This window comes from Typha angustifolia, chromosome 8 (genome assembly GCF_048772165.1).
Source record: "Typha angustifolia cultivar Huaian chromosome 8, ASM4877216v1, whole genome shotgun sequence".
NCBI lineage: Eukaryota > Viridiplantae > Streptophyta > Magnoliopsida > Poales > Typhaceae > Typha > Typha angustifolia.
In genome coordinates this window covers 14,784,384-14,801,871 of record NC_133246.1, presented here as the reverse complement: position 1 = coordinate 14,801,871, position 17,488 = coordinate 14,784,384, and the positions used below count along the sequence as shown (strand labels likewise).

General features: G+C 34.9%; 1 protein-coding gene across 4 annotated transcripts; it reads left to right on the top strand.

Annotated features, from left to right (window-relative positions):
* Window positions 1–161: 161 nt before the first annotated feature.
* On the top strand, window positions 162–17,424 carry LOC140764788 (CSC1-like protein At4g02900). Of its 4 annotated transcripts, none has more exons than XM_073103543.1 (13): window positions 162–509; window positions 1,307–1,663; window positions 2,206–2,355; window positions 3,821–3,956; window positions 5,597–5,698; window positions 8,259–8,378; window positions 8,519–8,599; window positions 9,917–10,257; window positions 11,684–11,929; window positions 13,004–13,328; window positions 15,401–15,634; window positions 15,854–16,112; window positions 17,305–17,424. In XM_073103543.1, the coding sequence occupies exons 2-12, from the start codon at window positions 1,350–1,352 to the stop codon at window positions 16,085–16,087; spliced, it is 2,283 nt and encodes a 760-aa protein (XP_072959644.1). In that variant the 5' UTR covers window positions 162–509; window positions 1,307–1,349; the 3' UTR covers window positions 16,088–16,112; window positions 17,305–17,424. The 4 variants fall into 4 exon arrangements, with proteins under 4 accessions (XP_072959644.1, XP_072959642.1, XP_072959641.1 ...); XM_073103541.1 differs by lacking the exon at window positions 17,305–17,424 and adding an exon at window positions 846–939 and having other exon boundaries at window positions 163–509; window positions 15,854–16,355; XM_073103540.1 differs by lacking the exon at window positions 17,305–17,424 and having other exon boundaries at window positions 163–509; window positions 15,854–16,355.
* Window positions 17,425–17,488: the final 64 nt, after the last annotated feature.

Here is a 17,488-nt window from a genome sequence, read left to right as displayed (position 1 = left end):
TTACGTTAAGTTTAGAAGATTCTGGTTACTGTCGAAAAATGTATTTGAACTCTGTATGAAGGCTGAGCTGAGCACGCTTAAACATTTATTAAAATTCGTATATATATTTTTTTGTTGGAGAACCAACCGAAAGCGGACAAAGCGCGTGCCTCCTTGATTCGAGTGCGCGCGAGAGAGGGGGGGAAGAATGCGGAAGTTGGAGCGCGAGCGTAGTGGTCGCGAATGCAAACGACGACCCCTCCCTCTCTCTCTCTCTCTCTCGCTCTCTCTCTTCCCCTACGCTGCCGGCCTCCTCGTCTCGTCGAGGTAAACAAAGGAAGAGGGGGGAAAACGAAAGGAAAGAAAAAATATTCAAAACTTGCGAGGTACGAGAAAGAAATATGTTTCTTTCTTTATTAATCCATGATAAAGCTTCAGAGTAGGTTTTCTTTACAATAAAGTGAGCCAAACCAAAAACAAAAGAGAAGGCTAAACTCGAGGCAAAGAGACGCAGGCGGACCGCCACCAAGGTACATCTCCCACCTCCCTATTTCTTGTTCCTTACCTTCTCTCTTTCTTTTTCTCTCTCTCTCTCTTTTGATTTTGTAAATCTCTCTATCTCAGTTGATTACATTTTTTTTTGGGGGGGGGGGGTATACTGCTTTTGTGCTCTTCGAGGATGAAATGATGGAACGAGATCGATCCCTGTTTAGAAAAGTAGACGTTTTTTCTTTAAATATTTCGCTTTTTGTTAGAAGGGAATGACAAAAGTAAGATTACAAGAATGAGATCGGCATTGGGTTCTATGCTCTTTGATTGTTTCTTGGAAGAGTGGATATAATGGCTAACATTCATGGTTTTGCCAGGCGAATGATGAAGAAATGAGAGGGTGAGAAGCGAGAGACATCGAAATAAGTGGTTCTCTAGATACATTGGCTTCCGAACCATAAGCCAGTAAAGGTTGTGCATTAACCAATGTTGGAATTAGGACCACTTGAAATACAGAGCTCCATTGTTTTGTCTTCATTGGTGTGTAGGTGTGAGTGTGTTAGGACTGTGTAAGTATGGATGGTGGTGGATGGAGAGAAAGGTGTGTGCATGTTTGATGTTCCCATGCAAGTGCATGTGTATCCTGCTAAGTTATCGGGTTGAAAAGTAACTTCATGCTTGACTTCCAATTAGTTTTGAACACCAAAATTTAGGTCGAGATTGTCTCTAAATTGGATTATCAAGCCTGATGTAAGTTATAGTGATTATTATTTACGTCTCTACTGACTCACTTTTCTTACTCTGCCATCCCTGCACTTCTCTGTGCTTCTGTTGATAGGCCGACAGTGTGACTACCTACAAATTCGTGAAGATACAAAGATATGGGATCATTGTCAGATATTGCCATGGGTGCAGCGATAAATATTTTATCTGCACTTGGTTTCCTTGTGGCATTTGCTATACTACGGCTTCAACCAATCAATGATAGGGTATATTTTCCCAAGTGGTATCTCAAAGGAGTAAGGAGCAGTCCAAGACATTCTGGAAATGTAGTAGGCAAGTTTGTGAACCTGGATTTGAGAACTTATTTGCGGTTTCTGAATTGGATGCCAGCTGCACTGCATATGCCGGAACCTGAATTAATTGAGCATGCCGGACTTGACTCTGCTGTATATATCCGGATCTATCTACTTGGGTGAGTTCCACAGTTAATGCTCTAAGCCTCTAATATTCTCTCTCAATATTTTTGTCATTATGTTTGGGAAAAACTAAGTATACTTGCAATAATATGTTGGAATGCATCACAACTTGCCTTCCACCTATTCTACCCTGATTAAGTTCTGTCTGATACATTTTGTGTCGTCTGCCATATACCCCCTGACCCTGTATTCACTATGGTTGCCTGGTGTATAGGTTTTAGGCTTTCTACTTTTTCTTTAGAACTTGTTACAAATGTACTGCTATGGAGTTACCATTTGGAATTGTTTCAATTCGCAGTTTCAAAAGATGAAGTACTGCTTCACAAAAATAGCAGTTTAATTTGTATAGCCTGCTTGAATGTAAATTTAATTGTGTGATTAGGGGTTCCTGCTAATATCTTCATCATTCGTGATCTACAATTGCTTAGGATATTTCTCATTTTTAACCTGCGCTATTATAGATCAGATAGCTATGGAAAATTTTCCTAGCACATTCTTATCAACATACATTTTACCTTATTGCTTTTATGAATTGCAGGTTAAAAATATTTGTGCCTCTGACTGTGCTTGGATTCTGTGTTTTACTTCCTGTTAATTGGACTAGTAAAACGTTGGAAAATGCCCGAGGCTTAAATTTTAGTGATATTGACAAGCTCTCCATCTCAAATGTTGGACAAGGTTCAGAAAGGTTTGAACTTTTCCTGTTTATCTTTTACATATCAATGTTTTGCACTGGTTAACAAAGAATTGGTCGATGGCTACTCAATTCCATTGTTTAATGATAATTCCAGGGACTTAAAATCAATAGAAGAAAGTCAAAAAATTATTATCATTTTCTTATATACTGTATATTTTGTGGCATTTTGGCAACTTGCTGGTCTTGTTACTTGTCGCTCTTCTATTTTCATGCCATATTAATATAACACTGTTTGTGTGTGTAGGTGCATATATAAGGTATATGTCATGCGTATGCATGCATATACATTCAGGTCAGTTTGCATAACAATTTAGTGTAAATTTGATGACTGAAACAATCTTGGTACTTGTGGACAATGATATCTGTCTGAAAATTTTGTAGATCCATTCTAAGGTATTATTCGTGATGTATAAGATCTGAAATTAGCATTTAGATATTAATAGTCATAATGTATCTTATCAAAATATCTTATTTGGTTTCTTTAGACATAGTGGATTAGTGGTAAGTGACATGCTGGGAAGACAATTCGAGATCTCTGATATTCAACATGGAAGGACATTTTTACAGTTCTAAATGAGCCTTGATATTCAAGAATTCTAAATTATATGTGTCATACTAAAGACAGAATGACTTAAATGGGTTTACTTGAAAATGTTGACATGGTCTTTAAAGAATTATTTTACAAATGTACATTATCTCATATTATCAACATGAAGACTATGTTCTTTTATGGGTTTTCACTTTTGGAATAAGTTTCATACTAGTTTAACTATGCTCATTTTTTAAACTTGCATAAGAGAACTTATACCGATATAAGCTACTAAGGTGTTTGATTGTAAACCGATATAGTGATATAATTGTTACACTTGGCATGACATGAAAAATAGAGATATTTTGACAAATGATTAAAATACCCTTTATGATGGATAGATGAGGAGAAGAGAGAGAAGAGAAAGAGGAAAGGGAGAGAGAGCAATTAGATGATGTTTTTTCAAGGATAAAATAATAATTGATAAATATAAAAATAATGGATTGAAGAGGAGAGGATAGAAAAGTAGGTATTAGTAAACTAGTATTAGGATAAGTAGTTACTTACTTACTATACTAATATAAATAGGCTTATATTAGAACAATCTTTTTATTATTCTACAAGTGAACAAGGCCTTAAATAATAAGTTGATAAGCTAAAACTTTTTTGTTGAATTTAAATTTATACCTTTTTTTGACGACTATAAGAATCAGTCACAAGCTACATTCTTTTTCTTTGCATGTTTAAATCGTATCAAGTATCAACCTAGGTGTCTTATTAGTTCTCATTGGTTATGAATTTATATATTCTTATGAAACATGAACATGGCTGATCTAGTGCAAGTTTTTCCTAGAGTAATTAGCCTTTGAATTCAAATTTAGAATCTGAAAAAGTGTTACATTTCCTGAACCTCTGACTTTCTACTAGGTTTTGGGCACATCTGGTAATGGCTTATGTATTTGCATTTTGGACGTATTACACCTTGTATAGAGAGTACAAGATCATAACTTCTATGAGATTGCATTTTCTTGCATCTGAAAATCGCCGGCCAGATCAATTCACGGTGAGTTCTCTAATTCAGTGTTTTCCTCCTGATGAATTACTCCATTTTTCAAATGCAAGTAAATCCTGCTCTAGATTCTTTTCCCGTTTCTTTTGTCTTGCAAAAAATCTTGCTCTGCTACTTAAAATGAACTTTATGTCTAATATAGACATGTTGCCTTATTATTGCTCTACCTAAGATAAATGGTACACCAATGGTCTGGCTATATGGATGTATTAAAATTCATTAGCTTTTTGTCCCTACCTGCACATGGAATGAAATACACAGATACTTCTGGGTATTCCTTGGGTACATGTCGTGCTTGCATTCCTCCAGAACATATCAGTTGATTGAATGAGCATATGGAACAAAAGGGAAAGAGAACTCTAAATGATCTAAATTACCAGCAGGTCAGTTGTGACCCTGTTGAAACTGAAAATTTTGTCGACAAATCTTAATAGATCCATAGCTATATCTTCTGAAAAGTACATCTTGGTATAGGTGTCCTAATTCTTTTGACTCTCATAGAACAATTCCTTGACTACAGATTTCTTCTGCTAGTCCTTCGTTTAGACAGGTCAACAAGGGGATATTATGTCATAATTCTTGTCTTGCTTCATGAAATTTCAAGTCTTTTCCCACTGAGGCTAAATTTTGGCTCCACCCAGCTCAAGCGATTCCTGATTTAGTATCTTGATCTTCTTACCTGTGATTATGACAAAAGGCTAGTTGACAAAATAACTATAAACTATAAAATTATAATAAGTATAAAGTGTTAAATCTGCCATATACTGACATAACCATATTATATAGTGTTTCAAACAAATGGTCTGACTTCAATATTACGGTTTTTGGAAGTGCAGGATCAGGTCATGACATATCCTCTTTAATCGAAATATGCTCTTGCTGAAAAGAGCGCTGCATTGCAGACAAATATATGTCAGTATTGCAGATAAACATCTATGAGACTAATATAAGTCCCACAAATCATAAGAAGATGGGAGGAGATTCTGACTGCACTCTTGAGAGTGCATTCATTGCACTACTCTCAAAATGGGATTGACAGGTGCCCTACTGTTTCAACCGCTTCCAAAGTGGGCCGTGGCATTCCTCACTTAATGCACTCTTTGGAGTACTTTCAGATTCACCATTTATTCCGAGAAGATAATTAGCCTATGGAAGAATGCCCCCCTACTTATACTGCTAGAGTTCTTCCACAAAGTAAATAAAACATAATAGAAAAGAATAAAATTGTATGACCTTAAAAAATAGGAAATAGAAGAGAAGAAACAAAAGAATTGAAAGAACAATGAAAAAGAAGTGAAAGAAAGAAGAATAATTGGGGATGCGAGATAATTGAAGATAAAACAAAGAGTCAGTTGGTACACAATAAAGTATTGTATTGAACCATATTTCAGACATAATTGGATAAAGCAAGGCAAAATTCTCTTGTTAGAGTGCAATTTCAGCAATTAACATGTATAAATACATGGGAGGTTATTTGGGCTATTGATTACCTAGTTTGGTACTAACAAATGATCCAATTACAGAAGGATATTTATCATGTCAAATATATTATTGTGATTAGATTACTGAGTGAGTTGATGCTTTCTCTGTTAGCTGCTTTGCTTTCTTTTAATTTCATCTTTCTTTTCATTCAGGTTCTTGTGAGAAATGTTCCACCAGATCCTGATGAATCAGTCAGTGAGCACGTTGAGCATTTCTTTTCTGTAAATCATCATGACCATTATCTCACACACCAGGTACTGATTTGTTTTATCATGCACTTCTTTGTTTATTCTCATATAGATGAACCATAATGCACTGCATACAATTCTATCGATTAATTTTTATGCACTTAGTATTTAAAGAGACTGGCTACTGCGGCTGATAGTATGTATTAGAATCTAATTATTACTGTCTATTATTCCATTGTCATGGGAATCTTATTTGTATGCTCATTTTATGCTGCCAAGATGAGGTGTTTTATACATGACTGTGCTTTCAGTTTATATGGATGAATTACTCGTCCAGTTTCATGGAGGGTTAATTGTTAAGCTTCAATGTTTTTTTTTTAAATTAACGAAACATAGGGAAATTCTAGAAAATTTAACCTTCAGCATATCTAGATTTTGGGCCTTCCCCCTATCCAATAAAGAAATTTAGATCTTTTAAATAGTTCCAGAGTTCTACTTTATACTTGTTGAAAAGACTCTGTTCTAACTTATTGGTATGTTTTTGACGTCAAGTTAATCATTCATCAGATAATAGTAAAGACCATTATACACCAAGATTAAGGAGGCTTAACTAGTTAATTATAACTCACTATAATCTCATCCTAATGTTTTACAACAATGAATATTGTAAGAAAGTCAATACTGGATTAGCTCAACTATAAAAGCTAGACTTGTACACTGATTATATGGAGGTCATGACATTGCTCGTCCTCGATATCCAGAGCTCTTCATAGTTTTTTTATTTATATTTACTGGAAAGTGATGAAACAATAATAGATGGCTGTTGTCACATGTGAACTTTGAGTTCTTTTATTTGTGGCTGGCTACCCCCTCCCTACTTTTTTTCTGTCTATGACAGGATAGATTAACATAATGGATTCATTTAAGCATCGTTCATTCTATTATACTCATGTGCATTTTGGGTCTATTTTGTTCTACTCAGGAAAGTAATTTTAGATGAGCTATGAGAAAATAACCTAGATTTAGTATTTCCAATTATTCAACATTATTTTACCATTGTTCTTAACAAGAGTTCTGGTTCAATTTGATAGGAATTTATCTGGGATTAGTTATCAGTAATCTTCAGCTTATATGTTCTTTGAGATGAGTGACTCCATATGAGGAAAGCTGTTAAGCTTTTTCCATTTTGTATACCTTCTTTGTATGTTTAGTTTATTTTTAGACTGTCTTGCATCATATTGGCCTAAACTTTGTTTTCCACTAGTAAAAACTTTTATGTGTTAACCAAGGTTCCAAAAATCGGTATCGGGATCGGGATCGGCCGTCCGAAAAAACGATACGTATCGGCTGTATCGGCCGTATCGGCCGCCTATATCGGATCGGACTATTTTAATTAAATAGAATTCTAAATATTATTAAAAATATTAGAGAAATTTTTAAAAATTTAGAAAAAATTATAAGAAAATAAGAAATAATAATTACTCACATATAAAGCCTAAAAAGTAAAAATCTCTTTTTCTCCCTCTCTTCTTTTCTATCCCTCTAATTGTTAGTCTAAAGTATTCATTTTCTCCCACATTCTTTTTTTTTATCTTTTTCTCTCTCTCTTTCTTAACTTTTTTTTTAATCTTTCCCTCTCCCTCACTCTCTCTTCCTTTTTTCCTCTCTCTCATACCCTTTTTTTTAATCTTTCCTTCTCCCTCACTCTCTCTTCCATTTTCTCTCTCTCACTCTCTCTTGCTTTTTCCCTCTCTCTCACTCTCTCTTCCTTTTTTCCTCTCTCTCATACCCTTTTTTTAAATTTTCCTTCTCCCTCACTCTCTCTTGCTTTTTCCCTCTCTCTCTCTCTCCTTTTCTCTCCCTCACTCTCCCTTCCTCTCTCTCCCTCTCTCTCTCTAGCTGCTGCTGACAGCTACTGCTGTCAGCAGACAGCCGCCTGCAGCAGGCAGCTGTCTACTGCAGGCAGCAGGCCGAAACCGAGTGGTTTCGGCCTGGATCGGGATCAGCTATAGCCGATCCCGATCCGTTTCGGCCGATCCCACTCGGGATCGGCCGAAACTCGAATCCTTGGTGTTAACTAACCAACTACTCAAAAAGTTTTAGTCGTTAGAGGGTGATGATTTTTATCTATTACCTCTCTCATTTCTGGGTTTGAGGCATTTGATAAGCCCAAGAACTGGACTCGACTGAAATTGGTGGATTTTTTTTTTAAATTTAATTGACATGGTAGGCCTGATGGGATTCAAACTTAGGACCTTCTTTGATACCATGTTAATTTACTAATTACTTTAAAAGCTTAATTTATTAAGAATAATACCTTTTATCTTTTTAATGTTTTATATTCTAATATTATGCAATAAAATCATGCATATTTGCATGAAAGTTTGCTCTTCTTTGCTGGTTATATTATGATCCTTCTTTATGGGGGTTATTACATGTCATCTGTTACTTGGATATGACCTCACACTTTATTATGTGATTGTTGATGGGTATCTTTGTTGGCTACAAATTATTTTTTAGAAGGGTTATCATTTTTTTTTAATGTAATGAGGAACAATATTATAACATATTCTACATCAGGTTTACTTTTTATTGAAATAAAATTCCTTTGGATTTTGGCTGATAGGTTGCCTATAATGCAAATAAACTTGCAAGTTTGGTTGATAAAAAGAAAAGCTTGCAAAATTGGCTTGTCTACTATGAAAACAAGCATATTAGAGGTAACACAAAACGGCCAACCATGAAGGTACGAGTTCTCTTTAAAAGTTCAGACTCTTTCTCACTGTTGTTTTATATGTTTTTGACTTTTCCCCTTTTCCAGGCTTGAAGAATTAAGATATGTTGTTCAGATTTTAGCCTTTCTGACTCTCTTATTGTTCCTTGTAGACAGGATTTTGGGGTCTTTGGGGGAAAACTGTGGATGCTATACGCTATTATACTTCAGAGATCGAGAAGCTGTCAAAAGAGGTATCCATAATATTGCAAGCCATGCAGATTAAGTACTTTGATTTAAGATATTCCAGATTCTCTTACATAATATGCCTTATTAGTTAAACCTCTTCAAGAAATAGAAAATCATGCTAAAGGTTGTCAGATTTTTTATGTTCTTCATTGTATTAAATTATACTTATTCTCTTATTTGTGCTGAAGAGAGAACATTTTTACGGCTTCGGTCTAAGATTTACCTGTCAACATGACTATAGGAAGCTGAGATAGATGAATGATCTTTTACTTCATTTTAGAAGATAGATGAGCAACATGTCTCTAGTAAGTAGGGATTGCACCAATTAAGGATAAATCATAAATGCAACAGTCATTTGTGACTCTTGGACGTGTTCACGGTAAAATTCATGAGGAATTAGTAAAGATTTAAGGTGGAAGCACAAAGAGAAAAAAAACATTTCTTTTTTTTTTCAATGAAAAATAAGTTATCTTTACAAGTTTTTAGAAACGAACTAGTTAAGATGCTATTGGATCACAAATCATTGGCCATGCTTATAAAATTGGATGGTGGGAGCTTCTTTCATATAAGATCAATCAATGAATAATTGAAGGAACCATAAAGAACAATTTGTTTCCTAGAAGCTGGATAATGATAATAATGGTTTAAATAGTGGCACATACATCTTACCTAACTTTTGATCCAGTAAAGTCAAATCCATCAAAATTAAATTAATGATCAATCATTCTAATGTAGTTGGCAAAGACACACTTCTGCACTTCTGTGGATAAATAGTATATCTTCATCTACTTTTGGGTTGTGCATATAGACTTTCTCATCATAAAATAATTTGACCTAGAGTTCTGAGACAGATGGAGGAAAAGGATCAAATTCTGATGGATGGTTGTTACACCAGAATTGAATTCTACATAGTAACCGATCTTACATGGTTATCTAATATTTTTTTCCCTCATTTGATTGTATATCTGACCTTGTTTCTCTTATATCTATATGAGGCCGATTGAAGAACAGAGGTTGATGTGATAAAGCCCACCATAAACTTTGTATTGCCAATTAGCAAGTGAGAAAGTATAAATTGAATGTTTATCTTCATACATGCTAAGGAATGAGCTTTCTTACATATGCCAGCATGCCTTTGATTTAGTACCAAAGCTATTTTCTCTGATGTAATATATCAGATGCAATATTGTTATCTTTTCTTGAGTGCAGATATGTGAATGAAATTCTTTCTATTTACTGTGCTACTTCATAGGAGTGCTTCCTGACTTCTAACTAACTTTCTTTCTTTTCCATTATTCTAATTTATTACAATATTTGTGCAGGAAGCTGCGGAAAGGGAAAGGGTAGTTACTGATCCCAAAGCTATAATGCCGGTGGCATTTGTCTCCTTTAAAAGCCGATGGGGGGCAGCTGTTTGTGCTCAAACTCAACAATCTAGTAATCCAACATTGTGGCTAACTGAGTGGGCTCCTGAGCCTCGAGATGTTTATTGGTCCAATCTAGCAATCCCCTTTGTTGAGATTACCATTCGTAGGCTGATTATGGCTGTTGCACTGTTCTTTCTGATATTTTTCTTCATAATTCCAATTGCATTTGTCCAGTCCTTAGCAAACATTGAGGGTATCGAGAAGGTTGCTCCTTTCTTAAGACCGATAATAGAAATGTGAGTTTTCTTGTCATTGAAAAAATTGAGTTCACTCTAATCTACACAACTATTATTTAACTGGATGTTGATTTTTGACTCATTTACTCTTTGGAATGGATACATACTATGTTGCAAACACTTGTAGAGAAACTGCTTTTATTACCAATTTGAGTTATACACTTACTATTATGCGACACTTTTGAACCATATGTACAGTAATAAAATGACTCAATGAGTATACAGATACAGAAGCAATCAAGTTTATTCCAATAGTCATTCTATGAGCAAGTCCACATACAGGGTAAGCATGTAGAAACTATAAAAAACCTAAATTAACAGTATGTTTTGCATTCTCATTCATGAAGACATGAACCATTTGACATTTGCAATCTTGTTGGGATCGTATTAAAGTCTATCTATAGTGTTCATTGATGTCATTCCTTACATTGATCCCTGTTGCTTGTATAAACATTGCAATGTTGCTTGTTATAAACATTGAATATTGGAGTTAGAGGTGGCTGAGGACCAAGTTCCTTGGCTGAAAGATATATGGTGATTTGCAGAAGTATAAAGTACCTTGTTGTTGTATCAGGTTGCTTGAGAAGTAGATAAAATGGTGAGAAGGATTTACTATGTATGATGGACCACCATTTCTTTAATAAATTTGTTGCAAATATCTATGGTCTTTGAGGTAGTGCCACTGCCATGTAGAAATTGAGTCTACAAACATGTGTTCCAGTATTCTCCCCGCAGCACTACTGGAATCTCAAGCCCAGTTGATGAATGAGACTTTTTCCTTCCCGCAATTCTCTGGTGCTAGCTGATCCGATCCATAGATAAAAAAAAAAAGTTTAGGATTAGTCTGATATTTTGGAAGATCAACCTAGAAATTTGTTGAGGGAGTGGTATGCTTGCTATCTAACCTGTTGGACTTTAGGTCATAAAAATCCTATTCATATGATTATGATGTATTAGAAACATGTGGAAAACCAAGAGTGAGGACTAAGGAGTATTACAAAGATTTATGTCAAGAATGGTAAGCATGATTTCTCTGCAGAAAGATAAACAATGTTATTTAGGTGCTCTTTTATCCTTCTCTATATGATGTACCTAACCTTGGAATTCCCTACATTGCCTCATTTGACACCTTGGCTATACTAGGATGTGAAAATGTGGAACAATATATGAGAATGAAGCCATCACTATGTGCTAACCACCTTTCAACTAAAAAGATCTAAGATAGCCCATCCTTAAAGTTCCATAACATGATCTTCATCCTTATAAAGTATATTCTGCAACACTAACACTACTGTATAGTATATAATAAATTCTTGTTTAATTATATTTTGTTATCAGCAACATCATCTTTTCATTTATTTATCAGATGATGCAATCCTTCTCACTCCATAATTCAATTGCCATGTATTCTTCTTTTTTTCTGCAGGAAGGTTATAAAGTCCTTCATACAAGGTTTCCTACCAGGAATTGCACTAAAACTTTTCCTTATTTTTCTTCCATCAATACTTATGACTATCTCCAAGATAGAAGGTTTCCCAGCATTGTCAACATTGGAGAGGAAGTCAGCATCAAAGTACTATCTTTTTCTCTTTGTCAATGTATTTCTTGGTAGTGTAATCACCGGAACAGCATTCCAGCAACTTAATAACTTCCTTCATCAGCCGGCTAGCAAGTATGTTGCCTTCATATCATTTGTCACGCTTTCATCTGTTTTTACTCTACCCTACTTGTTCCACAATGCATTGTACATTGAAGCATGTAAACTTGTACTGATGGGACTAAATATTAGCTTTACATAGAAATATGTCCTCTAATTAGATAGCAACTGACCAACTGTAACGTGATTTAAAGTCTTAACACCTGCAGAAGCATAAGTGATCAGAGAGAGCAAGCTTTCTGTTTCTATTTGATTTTTTTTTTCCTTTATTGCATTTCGTTGTCTGAGATTTTAGCTTCAGATGCATGTAATGGGAATTATTTTTCCTCTTTTTATCTGTTTCCTTTGAACTCCAATAAGTTTTTTTTCCTAAATATCAGTATCTTCTAATTTTCTTCGACCAAGATCTTGTTTTGTCATGTTTGGACTTCAGAGTATGATTATTGTGTCTACCACAAACGACAAGAGAGGTTTGACCCCCAGAGAACATTGAACATCTTCAGTCATCATTCTACTTATTTTTCCTCTTTTTATCTGTTTCCTTTGAACTCCAATAAGTTTTTTTTTTTCCCTAAATATCAGTATCTTCTAATTTTCTTCGACCAAGATCTTGTTTTGTCATGTTTGGACTTCAGAGTATGATTATTGTGTTTACCACAAACGACAAGAGAGGTTTGACCCCCAGAGAACATCGAACATCTTCAGTCATTATTCTACACCGCATAGACCGTAGAAATTATTCTCAAGCTTTCTAACCGAGAAATTTTGTGACATTCCACCGAAGTAAAGTAATACTATTTTGCATGAACTTATAGATCTTCACTCAGGCCAAAGTTAGATTATCAGGAACTTCTTCTGATGTTTTCCAAATTTTCAATTCTAAGAAATAAAGATAATGTAATCCTAGAATGCAGAAAACTTGTAACAAGCATGTTTTTTCTATTCAACTGCTGGATAAGTTTATTGGTTACCTTTCTTTTTATTTTTCTCTATCTTAAAATATTAATCTTTCACATGCTATGAAAATCCTTAATTTGGAGAATCTGTTACTTTTATGAACTTTTACTATCACATCTTCACTCTGTCCAGAATTCCAGAAACCGTTGGCGAGTCTATTCCCATGAAAGCAACATTTTTCATGAGTTTTATAATGGTTGATGGCTGGGCAGGCATTGCTGCAGAAATTCTTCGAATAAAGCCATTTATTGTATTCCATCTGAAGAATACATTCTTAGTCAAAACTGAGCAAGATAGAGAGCAAGCTATGGACCCTGGAAGCTTGAATTTTGCCTCCTCAGAACCTCGAATACAACTGTATTTCTTGCTTGGATTTGTTTATTCTGTTGTGACGCCAATACTTCTTCCGTTCATAATTGTCTTCTTCAGTTTTTCCTATCTTGTCTTCAGGCACCAGGTATATATTCATCTTCAGAAATTTCATAATTGTGCCAAACTACAATATGTTTTGCACTTTTTTCTTATCTAACTAAAAAACTTCATTACATTCAGTTAGTTGCTCAACATACACTAAATATAAATTAGGATGTTAACATGCATTAGGTCTTCACCAGATGAAGCTCTGTCAACTGCCATATACAAATCATTGGATGGTTTTATTTAGTATGGTATTAGTATATTAGTTGGACATTTATAGGACATGCAAAACTTGATATGATATTGTGGTATTTTTATCATGTATGTTTCTGTTGCTGCTTAAAATTTCCTGAGTGAATGTATGCTAGACTGATCATGTTAGTAAACCTTAGTGCAATGATGGTAACTGCTGTAGCTTTCCTCTGGTATTTACATACCTTGAGAGTTGAGACAGATAGCATAACTTTACTACTCTCCAATATAGCAATCAAGAAAAGCCTTTGTCATTTATGTAAGGCATGGCTTAGAGGCATATGTGAAAATGACCTTATGTTGGACTAGGAATGCTATTTGTCCAGTCATAGATAATGAAATATTAAACCCCGTGCATTGCATTCTACATTCAATTTTAGCTAAGAAAGAAAAGATCCCCAAATTTTACTGTAGATTGTACATCAATATTTTTTCCATGAGAATGAGAGAGCACATAAACCTGTCAAATGGACCTCAAAATGTTCAAAAAAGTAAACAAGGATTTGAATATCCAGATAAAAAGTAGATGATGCGTTAGTTGCAAAGAGCTAAGCTATACAGGTACAAAGGAGGAAACTTTAGAAATTGACATGATCAATCAATAAAATACTTTATCTGACAATTGAACGTGTTGCATCAAGGAGGCATGTGATGTGCTATGTGGGAGTGAAAGGCATCATAGGCTCTCAAGTTCTAATGCTATTCTCTTGCTTGACATGTAGATTTTTTTTTCCTATATTAAATAGCAAAGTCATTGTTGCTAAACTTGGAGAAAGATATTTTACATGGGCAGATAATGGTGCTTGCATGTGCAGAAACTTTCTCATGTGATATTCACTTGTATCCAGTATCCACTTAATTAATTTCTAATGCTACACACTCACCGCTCCTACATTTCCAATAAGGGGAAGCATGATGAAGGATGAAAGTTCCATCCACTTATCTGACTCAAAATATTCTCGTATCCTTCATACATACTGGCTGAAACCACCCAAACCACCCTAAAGCGGGTGGGTATAACTCCAGAGTGGCTGAAACCACCCAAACCAACCCTAGGTCATTTATGTAAATGTTTGGTCATAATTTTTTCTCACTGGAAATTACTACGTTCTTCCCAAGTTAAATGTAAGCTGCCCTCTTTAATAATGTGTGTATCGAGTACTGTACTCTGTAAACCATATCATTTTGTTTCTGCAGATCTTGATAGGAGCCATCAAGTTATGGTTAGGAACTCTTCAGATAGAGTCTATTCTCTAATTTGCCAATCCCCTTCAAACAGTTTTGTCAACTAGATACTTTTTTACAGACGTAACATGCCACAGGTTCTCTGATCATTTTATGTCATATCTCTCATATTCACATTCACATTGGCATAGTATTCTTATTTTTCTTATGTTATGGCAGGGTCGCATTCACATACAGTAGTCACATGTAGTAATCCCTAGTCTTACATAGAGAGTGCTAGGGGACCACCTTTACAAAGAACTGTTCTCTGAACATAAACAGTTGGGTATAAGATTTAGATCACCACTGTATTCTCTGCTTGCATTGGGATTCTCAATATTCAAGCATCTTTTGCATTTCCATATTTTTCTAAATTATCAGTAATTAAACTTATGATTATAGTTCATGGACATTTTATACCTTCAAAATCTTTTTCCATTTTTTACTTGCATTGTTCAAGTCCAATAATTTTGTTCTTGGGCATAATGGATTTATCTTTCTTGTTAAATAAGATAGTTATGATGTTCATACAACAACTTCCCAGATTGATTTTAAAATTTTTTGATAACTAAATTACCATTTTGTTCCTAAATTGCATCTATAAGTTTTCTTCTTTTTTTTCCCCTGTGATGCAAGATCATCAATGTCTACAACCAAGAATATGAGAGTGGGGCTGCATTCTGGCCAGACGTTCATGGAAGATTGATTGCTGCAATGATAGTATCACAACTTCTGCTTATGGGGTTGATGAGCACAAAACATGCTTCTCAGTCTACTCCATTGCTGCTTATTCTTCCAGTGTTAACCATATGGTTTCACCTGTTCTGCAAGAGTCGTTTCGAGGCAGCATTTGTCAAGTTCCCTTTGCAGGTTTGTCAGCACTGTTTTTTGTATTTGCAATGAGAAATATTACGTCTAGAAATTCGATGTATATAAAGAATGATTCCTTTGTGTGACAACATTCTTTTGTTTAAGTTGTGGCATGCCAAATTGTTTACCACTCAGTCATCTTTAATATTACAAATGTTGTTTCTCTCTTTTGACTTCATGTATGATCACACAGATTTGTATACTGTTATTTCTTTGCAGGACGCAATGGTGAAGGACACATTAGAGCGAGCTACGGAACCAAACTTAAATTTAAGAGACTATCTCAAAGATGCATATGTTCACCCAGTCTTTCGTAGTGAGGATATTGAACGCCCAGCAGCCATTGATGAGGAAGAGAAAAGCCCACTTGTTCCCACCAAAAGGACTTCCCGTAGAAGCACACCCAGGGAGAGCAAATATGGTTCTGAAGTTGGTTCCGAAGTTGATATCTAGTAGTCAAATCCCTGCTCTTTATCCTGTAAGTTTCTCCACAGTAAGACTAGTAAATTCATCTTTCTGATCCTTGTGAGATTTTCAATGATTTTATAGAGGTTAGAGGAAAATTTAGCACAGAAGCAGACAGGATATACAAAAATGACTTGATGTCTTCTTTTTAAGAAAAAGACCACGACTCCGCATATTTACCTTAGGAATCCATGTAACCTTTACAACTACATGGATTGGTGTGAATCACTTCTTTGCAATAAGTAATTCATTTCATGTGTCATATGATTATATACTATTCACAGAACATCACATACAAAATATTAAAAAAATTTGAAAAAATTTACATTTTAAGTGCTAATTAGTTTTAGTAATCTAAATTTTTATGGTATTTAAATTTGGAGGTGGCAGCTTAAGATAGACCCCTCAGCTTTAGTTTTTGACCAAAATGGACCACCTCAGAATTTTCTTTGCAGTTCTTGTTTACCCACCAAATTTATTAACAAAGTGGACCTATTTTGTGCAGCTCATTCTGTCCTATTATAAATCAGTAGTGAAATCATTAAACTGTTTACGGCTTATATAAATAATAAAACTACTTTATTGTTCAGTGATTTTATTATTTATAAAATACTAAAAGAATACTTTTTATGATTAGGAACCAGTTTGTTCAAATGTCTCATTTTCTATATAATACTGATTGACAGTCGAGCGATTTTACTATTAATTTTTATATGACAGTTGGCCCTTCATAATAAATTTTACTAGTGAACCATTCTGATAAATAATATTAGAGGACGGTCTATATCGGTATCAAGTTGAAGCCTACTTTGGTCAAAAACTCAAAAATCTCTATATAATTCTCGGGTTTGGGGAAAAGAGCAAATAAAGTCATTATCAACATAATCCCAAGATTTTAGTTAAAACCGAAAGATTTGGGAGCGGAAACTCCAGCTTAATAAAACTACTTCATAACAAAGCTAGTTAGCTATCAATTTATGACGAGATGTATGAGTTTAATTCCACTCATAAATGTTAAGATTAGTATTTAATAAACAATTTAGTCTAATCTATAGCCTACAGCTGGTGGTTAATAGAAACAAAATATACTTCATTAGCGAGATCGAGAAGAAAACAAACAGAGTCCTTCTTTCTTCCACGTGTTGATACTTTTTTACCTATCCCAAAAAGGCCACTTCGACCATCTGATACCGTAACTCCAACAGATCGAATCTGAAGGTCAATCTCCACCGTCGGTACAACGGAACCTCTTCGTGAACTCGCTATCCTCAGCCCTCCATCAAGACTCCCGTGTCCACCCACCAATCGCGGGCCGTTTGGATAGCCCTCGATAAAGTACTCGTATAAGCTTATCTACATCTCGCGTGTACGCGTACCGTGATCTCGGTC